This window comes from Dreissena polymorpha, chromosome 9 (genome assembly GCF_020536995.1).
Source record: "Dreissena polymorpha isolate Duluth1 chromosome 9, UMN_Dpol_1.0, whole genome shotgun sequence".
Classification (NCBI taxonomy): Eukaryota; Metazoa; Mollusca; class Bivalvia; order Myida; family Dreissenidae; genus Dreissena; species Dreissena polymorpha.
In genome coordinates this window covers 65,956,927-65,968,592 of record NC_068363.1, presented here as the reverse complement: position 1 = coordinate 65,968,592, position 11,666 = coordinate 65,956,927, and the positions used below count along the sequence as shown (strand labels likewise).

Genomic DNA, 11,666 nt, shown 5'->3' with positions numbered 1-11,666 from the left:
TATCAGAACGCGACTCATATACGGCCCGATTGGAGTTCTTCGAATTATTACACGATTGGGTCTCCCATTCGATGCGTTCATCAAGGGTTGATGTCATGAATTATTACTCTTTGAACGATGATGCGTTACCAAACATGTATTAAGAAATGCTTTGTAACGAAACAATACGACTATGGTTGCGATATCTTTCAATCTATCGATATGAGAGCTGGGATGAGTGACATAAATACAGCGCAACATACTAGCGATATTACTTTTTAATTAACACTTTGCATGCTGGGAAATTTGTCGTCTGCTAAAATGTCTTCTGCTGAATTTCTAAAATTAGCATTTTCTTCGATTTTTTTCAAAGAATATTATCAGAATTGCAAACAGTTTGGATCCTGATGAGACGCCACGTTTGCAAAGGCCTTCAAAATTCGGTTCCCGCACTGAAAGGGTTAAGATCGCAACAGATCGGGGGAAAAACAGTGACAGTGCGATCACCACGATAGATATGAAAAAAAAACACGAGTAAAGAACAATATATTTCAGATATATCAATTCATATGGTTTATATTTAATAACCAAGCCCGCCGACATGCCTACATTTGAGTAAAAGTGCATTCTACTCTATTAAGTTTAGTTTACAAACATATTACTTCAAATAATATCACCTTACAATATTTTAATAATTTAATCAATTGGTGAAATCAGTCGGAAAATTGTAGTGTTTATGACGGCATGTGTACAGGAAAACGTTTCTAACACGTTATTAAAAAAATGTTGCTATTTATTTCATATGATATATGATATTCAATATAAAACAAAGTTAAATGTTGTGAAACTGAGTTCGATTAAAATATGCCCTAAAGTATGAGCGAACTCATCGACGCCTAATTTGCAATTAGGCCGCGGGGCGATAACGGTTTACAGCTATGACATTTTGATGACGTGTTTCTTAAAAAAACGTTCGATTGTTGTGGTTTATAGTGCTCTGGCAAGTGGCAGCACGAATTACAATTGAACCTCTTTCAGTAAGACGGGGCTTGATGCATGTGCCCAAAATATCGCCCAGATAAGCGTGTGCATTCCGCACAGGCGTGCAGTCCGGACAGGATAATCAGAAAAACACCATGAACGCGGAAAACGTCGTCCCTGATAAGCCTGCACAGTCTATTATGGGTCGACACTTTACGCACATACACTGGGTCCCGTTTTCCGAGAGGGAGACTTAGTTATAATGCAAGTCTTCGAATTCATTGAATAAACCTCGTACTATGATTGATTGTATTGTACATACAGTATGAGGTGTGGTTTCATTGACCACCATTTATGTTATTTATATGCTTATTGAAGTTGATCAGCGTCTTACAATGCTCACATATTTCGGTACAAGTTTAATATTTATTGATAGATGCAGGAAAATACTTTCGACAAATTCGTTGCTTTTGTTATTGATTTTTGTATCACATTCATAATTAATCATTCATAGTGACACATAGATGCGGTTTTGTTCAAGCATTCTCAATCCATCATCTAGCATACGTACACCGATGATTAAGATGTACAAGATCATAAAAATGCAACTCGCAATGAGTCTATAGCATTAAATATTTAAACATTAATGGAGTTATTCAAAGGGACTTTTTATATTTGAGACTGATATTTTCATCTAAGAATAACAATTTTACATTAAAGTTTCATAATAAGCATCCAAAATGCTTTTAATAATATGTATTTTAGTTCTAAAACGTGAGAATTATGGTATATGGTATGTATTTATGACTTCAGAAATGCCTTTGTATGGCAGTAAGGTAGCAATAATCGAGAAAATAAACGATAGCCGATACAAATATTTCCGTCAATAGAAATGACATGTTTCCGTCAAAAGCTATCACATGTATCCGTCTAAAGAAAAAAAAGAAATATGCGTAAAAAGAAATCAACCATATCCTTAAAACTAATTAACATATGCTTTGCAAATAAATAAAATATATCAGTTAACAAAAATACTCTTCATCCGTAAAAGAAATAAATTACATTTATAAGTGTGAAAAAGTAATCTTTATCATACAAAAGAAATAAAAAATTTCAGTCAAAAGAAGTACCCTACATCCGTCAAAATAAGTTACCGATATCCGTCTCAAGAAAAGGCACATATCCTTTAAAGGAAATAACCTGAAGTCTTACAAAAGAAATAACATCAGACAAGCAAGGCGTACTTTCCATAACAGCATTATGTCAAAGAAAACATGTTTAGAACATTCTTTTTTGTTTCCCAAAACTACGAAATATCCTTTTAGTCACTTGTCTTACTCTTAATTTATTGTTGTTTGCTTGGACACAGACATTGAATGACTATTGTTTCATGTTTGACACGCCCTTATTGACAACAGCATGACAAATCTATAACAAGCGCATGTAAAGAAACAAAGCCTTGTTTAACGCGTGATTGTTTATTCTAAAAAAAAACGTGAGGTTCGGCTTAAGGTTGAGGGGGGGGGGGGGGCACATTAACTCATGTGGGATTCAATGAATAGTTCATTTATATACAGCACTCAAAACCTGGTAAAACTGGTTAATGCCATATTATATTTTCTTTTTAAAAAGCATCTTGAATGTATTTATTTAATTTAAGCCTTTAAATCAAATACAATACTACATTTATATTGTTTTGTGCTTTAAATAAACAAGCGTGACTGAATGCGCAAACCGCAAACCGCAATCCTGCTTTAAAAAAGTTGTCTTCAAACAAGAGGGTTGGTAACCAGACTATTAAGAGATTGTGCGTTTGATCCTCAATTTGGCACCGTTTACAAGAGCTCAAAACAAAAATACTGGTTCTACCCAAGAAATGGACACAATACTTTCTTAGAAGGCTCCAGCTTTTCATGTTATCGAGCTTAAGTAAATATATGTTTAATAAAACTTGAAAAAGAAACTACTATTTGTTTATTATTTTTTTTTATTTTTTTTTATTTGTTATGAATTTTAATTCATGTATTTATCATCTTGTGGTTTATTTTATATATTAATTCATTCATTGATTTATTCATTCTTTTTTCGTTCGTACGGTCATTCATTTGTTAATTCGTTCCATCGTTCGTTCATGCATTCTTTCATTATTTAATTAATTCGTTCGTTGATTCGTTCGTGTGTTTTTATCGTTCGGTCGTTCGATCTTTCGTTCGTTCATGCATTAATTAATTTATAAATTCATTAATACATTCATTCATTCATTCGTTCGTTCGTTAATTTATTAAGGTTAGGAGGCGCTGGAAGAGTTTTTAAGTCAGTCTCTACGAATGAATGGATGGATGGGTGAATGAATGAATGATTGAACGAATGAATGAATGATTGAATCAATTTATAAATGTATCAATTCATTCATTCATTGGTGTACTGGTTTCAAAGTCAGTCTCTATGAATGAAAGAATAAATTAATCAATGAATTCATTCATGTATTGATTCATTCATTTGTTCATTCATTCATTAATAAAGACTGACTTGGAAACCCTTCCACCGCCTCATATCCTCAACTTATGTGACAGTTCACGAAGCGTTAGGCATATATAAACAAGCGTTAACGTAACGTTCTTTCATTGTTAACGTATGTGAGTTACTGCAGGAGATGTGATGGCGATTATTTACGGTGTAACATTTCTCATCGGTAAGTGACAGTTTATGGTTTTCATAATTTTCTTAAACCAACCTACGTTTTGGAAATAAATGAAAATGCCATTGGTTAAACTAAGATTTAACAAGAAAGAATCATTTCTTTGATGAAGCTTTACGTTATTATATTCACAAAACATCTGACATTGAAACTAACAGGAACATTCTTACAAATGTTTATTTATATGTTAGCCGAATTTCGATGAAAAACAAATACGCAAATTATTGAGCCTCGATCGGGGGAAATGGGATTAAGTGCATTTTCGTAAAGTGTCGTCCCAGATAAGAATAGTCTAATCTGAAATGACACTTTCCACCTTCTCGGAATTTTCTTTTAGAAGACACTTCCTTCAAACGATATATTCCATAAAAGCGGAAAGTGTTATGCCTGACTAGCCTGTACTGACTACACATGTAAATCTGGGAAGACAGTTAATGCACATGCATTAAGAACGGTTTTCCCAGTGCGAGGCTCACTTATAAAACAATTTTAAAACAATTGCATGATCAATATTTTCAATTGACACTAAGCTGGTAAGATAACGTTTTTATTTTATCTGTAGTCGGTGCCTCTTTGGCTACTGGCCGTCCAAGTACCGTAAACCCCCTAAACGTGCAGCTGGGAAATAAATTTAACGTGAATGAACCAACGTCCATAGAGGCTGGTCAATCGACCATTGACAAAAGTCCTATACCTGGAGAAGCATGGATAGTACCTAGCGATACAAGAGCAATGCTAAATGATACAGGACGAATTCCTGGTGTATCAGGACCAATGTCTGGTGACACCATAACAAATGCTGGAGATACAGGATCAATTACTGACAACCTCAAAACAATGCCTTTATACATAGGATCAATGCCTGTTGACACAGGCTTAATGACTGGCATCACGGGATCAATGCCTGGTAACACAGAATCAATGCCTGGTGACACAGGATCAATGCCCGGTATCACAGGATCAATGATTGGTAACACAGGATCAATGACTGGTGACACAGGATCAATGCCTGGTGAAACAGGATCAATGTCTTCTAACACAGGATCAATGCCTGGTAACACAGGTTCAATGCCTGGTGACACAGAATCAATGCCCGGTGACGCAGTTTCAATGCCCGGTAACAAAGGATCAATGTCTGGTGACACAGGAGCAATGCCCGGAAGCACAAGATCAATGCCTGGTGACACAGAATCAATGACTGGTGACACAGGATCAATGTCTGGTGACACGGGATCAATGACTGGTAACACAGGATCAATGATTGGTAACACAGGATCAATGACTGGTGATACAGGATCAATGACTGGTGAAACAGGATCAATGCCTGTTAACACAGGATCAGTGCCTGGGAACACAGGTTCAATGTCTGGTGACACAGGATCAATGCCTGGTGACGCAGTATCAATGGCCGGTAACACAATATCAATGCCTAGTGACACAGGATCAATGTCTGGTGACACAGGATCAATGCCTGGTAACACAGGATCAATGCCTGGTGTCACAGGATCAATGACTGGTAACACAGGAATAACGCCAGGTGACACAGGATCAATGTCTGGTTACATGGGATCAATACCTGATAACACAGGATCAATGACTGGTGACACAGGATCAATGACTGGTGACACAGGACCAATAACTGGTGACACGGTATCAATGCCTCGTGACACGGTATCAATGACTGGTAACACAGGGTCAATGCCTGGTGACACAGGATCAATGACTGGTAACACAGGATCAATGCCTGGTGACACAGGACCAATGCCTGGTGACACGGTATCAATGCCCGGTAACACAGGATCAATGCCTGGTGACACAGGATCAATGACTGGTAACACAGGATCAATGCCTGGTGACACAGGATCAATGCCTGGTGACACAGGATCAATGACTGGTAACACAGGATCAATGCCTGGTGACACAGGATCAATGACTGGTAACACAGGATCAATGCCTGGTGACACAGGATCAATGACTGTTAACACAGGATCAATGACTGGTGACACAGGATCAATGACTGGTGACACTGGATCAATGACTGGTAACACAGGATCAATGCCTGGTGACACAGGATCAATGACTGTTAACACAGGATCAATGACTGGTGACACAGGACCAATGCCTGGTAACGCAGGGTCAATGCCTGGTAACGCAGGGTCAATGCCTGGTGACACAGGATCAATGACTGGTAACACAGGATCAATGCATGGTAACACAGGATCAATGCCTGGTGTCACAGGATCAATGACTGGTAATACAGGAATAATGCCAGGTGACACAGGATCAATGTCTGGTTACACGGGATCAATACCTGATAACACAGGATCAATGACTGGTGACACAGGATCAATGACTGGTGACACAGGACCAATGCCTGGTGACACGGTATCAATGCCTCGTGACACGGTATCAATGACTGGTAACACAGGGCCAATTCGTGGTGACAATGGATCAATGCCTGGTGACACAGGATCAATGACTGGTAACACAGGATCAATGCCTGGTGACACAGGATCAATGCCCGGTAACACAGGATCAATGATTGGTAACACAGGATCAATGACTGGTGATACAGGATCAATGACTGGTGAAACAGGATCAATGCCTGTTAACACAGGATCAGTTCCTGGGAACACAGGTTCAATGTCTGGTGACACAGGATCAATGCCTGGTGACACAGGATCAATGGTTGGTAACACAGGATCAATGCCTGGTGACACAGGATCAATGACTGTTAACACAGGATCAATGACTGGTGACACAGGACCAATGCCTGGTGACGTAGGATCAATGCCTGGTAACGCAGGGTCAATGCCTGGTGACACAGGATCAATGACTGGGAACACAGGATCAATGCCTGGTGACACAGGATCAATGACCGTTAACACAGGATCAATGACTGGTGACACAGGACCAATGCCTGGTGACGCAGGATCAATGCCTGGAAACGCAGGATCAATGACTGGTAACACAGGATCAATGACTGGTAACAAAGGATCAATGACTGGTGACACAGGATCAATGCATGTTGACACAGGATCAATGCCTGGAGACACAAAATCAATGACTGGTGACGCAGTATCAATGACTGGTAACACAAGATCAATGACTGGTAACACAGGATCAATGCCAGGCGACACAGGATCAATGCCTGGCAACACAGGATCAAGGTCTGTTGACACAGGATCAATGACTGATGACACAGGACCATTGACTGGTAACACAGGATCAATGACTGGTGACACGGTTTCAATGTCTGGTAACACGGGATTAATGACTGGTGACACAGGAGCAATGCCTAGTGACGCAGTATCAATGCCCGGTAACACAGAATCAATGCCTGGTGGCACAGGATCAATGCATGGTAACACAGGATCAATGCCTGGTGACGCAGAATCAATGCCTGGTGACGCGGTAGCAATTCCAGGTAACACAGGATCAATGACTGGTAACAACGGATCAATGACTGGTTACACAGGATCAATGCCTGGTGACACAGGATCAATGACTGGTAACACAGGATCAATGCCTGGTGACGCGGTAGAAATGCCAAGTAACACAGGATCAATGACTGGTAACACAGGATCAATGCCTGGTGACGCAGGATCAATGCCCGGTAACACAGGATCAATGTCAGGTAACACAGGATCAATGCCTGGTGACGCAGGATCAATGTCTGGTGAAACAGGATCAATGACTGGTGACACAGGATCTATGCCAGGTGGCACAGGATCAATGTCAAGTAACACAAGCTCAATTCCTGGTGACACAGGACCAATGCATGGTGACGCAGGATCAATGCCCGGTAACACAGGATCAATGTCAGGTACCACAGGATCAATGGCTGGTGACGCAGAATCAATGTCTGGTGAAACAGGATCAATGACTGGTGAAACAGGATCAATGCCCGGTGACATAGGATCAATGTCTGGTAACACAAGCTCAATTCCTGGTGACACAGGATCAATACCTAGTGAAAATAGATCAATTCCTGGTGACAAAGGATCGAGGTTTGGTGAAATAGGAACAATGCCTATTGTTAAAACGGCTATACTGTCTGATGCAGTACCTATTCCTATTAATGTTCAACAAGGGCCTATTGATGCAGCTCCGACAACTTTGGTTGTATCACCAATATCTGTTAAACCAGTACCTATTGATGCAGAACAGCCTATTGATATATCACCATTGCCTTTTGACGTATCACCAAAGCCTATCGAAGTAGAACCCATGGCTAATGATCAAGCATCTATGTCTGTAGATAGAGGACGCATGCCTGATGACAGAGGACCAATGTCTAGTGATACAGGACGATTATTTGGTGGCACAGGAACAATTCCTGGTGGTACCGGACAAATGTCTTCTGATGTGGGACTATTACCTGATGTCACCGGACAAACGTCAGCTGATGTTGGACTTTCACCTGATGGTACCAGACAAACGCCAGTTGATGTTGGACTATCACCTGGTATTACCGGACAAACGCATGCCGATGTGGGGCATTCACCTGCTGGCACCAGACAAACGCATGCTGAGGATGTATTAAAGCCTGGTGATATACAACCCATGTCTGGTGATGTGGGACAAACGCCTCGTGATGTTGGTCCAATGCTTAGGGGACAAAAGTCTGAGGAAGTGGTCGTTAAACCTGTCGCGGAGAGACCAATGGTTGATCAATCTGAGCCAACATTTGAAGATGGATCTATGTCTGTTGTCTCGAAGTTCACAGGTCCGGACGGATGTGACCAATTTCCCTATCGGACGGAGGGTCGACTCATAATATTCGAAGAACTAGGCAACAATTGTGAATTGTAAGTGTTGATTTCAATCGTCGGAAATCATCGTTTTATTAAAACATTTGATCCAAACTTTAAAATCATAAATACATAACAAGTCATATCAACGACACCTATATATAGATCATTATCTTAAGTTTAAAACAGTTCATTATCTTAAGTTTAACACTGTTCATTACCTGAAGTTTTACAAAAAAACTGACTTTTTCTATAGGACAATTGACATGCCGGCGGTGAAGGACCTACTGAAGAAAGGTCGAGGACGTGTTCTTGAAGAAACATCAAGGTACAATAAATAATTTGTAAAGACCAGCGGTCTGGGAAAATAAGACTTAATGCATGTGCGTTAAGTGTCGCCACAAATTAGCCTTACAGCTGTGGAGTCCTTACAGCGTAATCAGGGATGACCATTTCCGACTAAAATTGATTTCCGCTAGTGTTTAATACGAAAAAAATACCATAAAAGTGGAAAGTTTCGTCCCTGAATAGGCTAATTTTGAACAGCACTTTATGCACCTGCATAAAGACCCGTTTTATTCCGGAGCGAGGCTCATGTTAATGCAAGAATGCGAATGATATCTTATGAATATCTCCATAATGACATTCGGAATTTTCGGTTTGTTTTCTTACGAGTGTACTTCGATTAGAAGTATACGCGAACGTTATTTTGCTTTCACTAAAACGGATGTTCTAAATAAGATCTTAATCAGCACAAGTTTCTTTTTACTTGCATAATTATACTCAGTCGTTTGTGTTGTGCTAAACTTGATCACTTTAAATATGTAGTTATGTGTCATTCAAAATATTTAAACTAGCTTTGTATTTATCTTGTATATCGGTCAAATATATTATCAAGAAGTGTTCATTGACGGATGGTTCTGCATATTTTAATTCGATGTGTTTTTCATCTGAAAGTCGAATCGGAAAGTTTTCGGCAGCCAAAGGAAATCCAAACAGCGTCGGTGACTGTCCGACGTGGCCTATCAGCATTCAACCATGGGGTCAGGTGCATATAAAGACAACCCCTGCCTGTCACATGTAAGTCTAGTTGCTTTTGGCGACGAATAAATTTCTGCTAGCATTCTAGTACATCATTAATATATGTTTGTAGATACTGTATCATCCTTTTCTTTGTCTTCTTCATTTTCCTCTTCGTCTTTACCTCCTCCTAATAATAATAATAATTTATTATATTCCCTCTTTGCTCGGAACGAGTGGCTAGAAATGTTTGTTTAAGAGGTATTTCCACTCCAACGTATCATAAGCAAAAACAACACGAACTTGAATACGTTCAAAGATAGCATCGGTCAAACCCGGTTTCATTTTGCAAATGAAAAAAACTCGCATTATGTCATTGAGACGCAGAAGGACTTATCATTCGTATTTCGCACAAGCTGATGTGCCCTTTGCTGTCAACGACCGTCGTAACGTTGGTTTTTCTTTCAGAATCATACATCCGGAACGGAAGCAGCGCGGCAGAGGTTCTTCAGGGTGAGTATAGATGTTCGGTGTAAAAAGAATCCAAACAAAGTGAGGCATATATAGTGAATAACAGGTTACTGCCCTATAGTTAACCCATTTATGCCTAGTGGACTCTCCCTACCTTCTAAATTGGATGAATTTATTTCCAAAATTAGGGATGTCTAGTATATTTATTTCTATATTTAGAATATTTCTTACATAAATTCCTTTAAGCAAACAGCGCAGACCAAGATGAGACGCCGCATCAGGCGGCGTCTCATCTGGGTCTACGCTGTTTGCCAAGGCCTTTTTCTAGACGCTAGGCATAAATGGGTTAAGCAAAAAATCAGTTGAGTCTTATAATAAAGTAAACGCGAGGCTCTTTTCGTCGTTTATGAACATGTATGTACATGTCACACTCTTTTTTTTCACAAAAATAATATTTCACCCGTTGTGAATGCGCCTTTTTCTCCCGTGTCTACTTTAAGACATTTGAGTTCCGCATTCGTATAAGTTTATATATTCACGTGATTTGTTTTGATTGCAGACGAACAATTCCGCGGCGCGTAGCATTTGTCAAGGCGGAGGGTCTGCCAGAGTCTAATACGCCATAGAGGGGGGAGCCTTTCTGTGCCATGCATACATGTAGCCACATTGTTTTGTATAAAATTATTTGCTATAAAAACATACATGTTTGATTTATAAACTTTTTTTTGTGTTTGAAGTGTAACTTCTGTTTCCTGAATTATGTAATATACTAGTATTGTATATATGAATCGTTTTACGTCGCATAATATAAAGCTATAAAACGAGTTTAGAGTGGTGTTATTTCTATTGGCCGTACATATAAAACGAATGACATACTAGGTTCGCTGTCAGTGGTAACATACTCGTGCCACAAATTTGGAATCGCAGGTTCGATTTCCGGCTTTACCCAAAACTACTTTTTTCGCTCGACACAAAAACCGGGATGCAGTGTTAAAAATAACACCCGGAACTAAAAATTGGGTCGTCTCCCAACGCGGCTTCTGCAGTGTCTCGCAGCTTCACCCGTAACCCAAATAACAAATCTCTGTGACTTATGACCATATGGAAAAATGCCAGTGCACTCGATTACAAAAATCTAAATCTACTGCACGAACGCCAGCACAGACGGTCGAAAACGTGACGGTCAGTTCTTTGTTCATGGGTTCAACGACAGGCCCGGTCACATTATCTTATGTTAAACAAACGATGAAATAATTTCTAATTTCTATTTCTAGTTCCTCTATCTTGGATTCAAGAGGGCCGTTGTCAGTCAATGTCAGGCGTAAATGCACTCAGTAAACTGTTGTAATAGAAGCTATAAAAGCAAGCCGTAATTAAAGTGTGATTTTGTTGTTACAAACTAGTCGTCAATGTAATACTAAAATATATTGTGTGAATGAGCAATAAAAATAAATGAAACAATCTTGTCGAAGACATCAAAATTCGCAAAAGCACCGTTTTATTTAAGAAAGATGTGCTTATAAGTATTCAATAGTCAGTCTACACAACCGTATGTGAATGTCTGGCGCGGACTTCAATATAGCGGATCTCGTTCTGACTCCCGTGGAGTATACTGCACATTATATTTATTTTAAATATAAACTTTCTAATAAACATGGGAAACAATAAGTGCTTTATATGCGGCTGATTTTCAAATCACTCCATGCGTTTCATAACAGCTCTGCGTACATATCCAAAATTCAGATAAATGTTGACAAACTATG

The 11,666-nt window shown here is 39.4% G+C and overlaps 1 protein-coding gene across 1 annotated transcript; it reads left to right on the top strand.

Annotated features, from left to right (window-relative positions):
- Positions 1-4,263: 4,263 nt before the first annotated feature.
- On the top strand, positions 4,264-10,698 carry LOC127844449 (uncharacterized transmembrane protein DDB_G0289901-like). Its single transcript, XM_052374659.1, has 5 exons — positions 4,264-8,469; positions 8,669-8,740; positions 9,370-9,492; positions 9,901-9,945; positions 10,463-10,698. The coding sequence occupies exons 1-5, from the start codon at positions 4,391-4,393 to the stop codon at positions 10,527-10,529; spliced, it is 4,386 nt and encodes a 1,461-aa protein (XP_052230619.1). The 5' UTR covers positions 4,264-4,390; the 3' UTR covers positions 10,530-10,698.
- Positions 10,699-11,666: the final 968 nt, after the last annotated feature.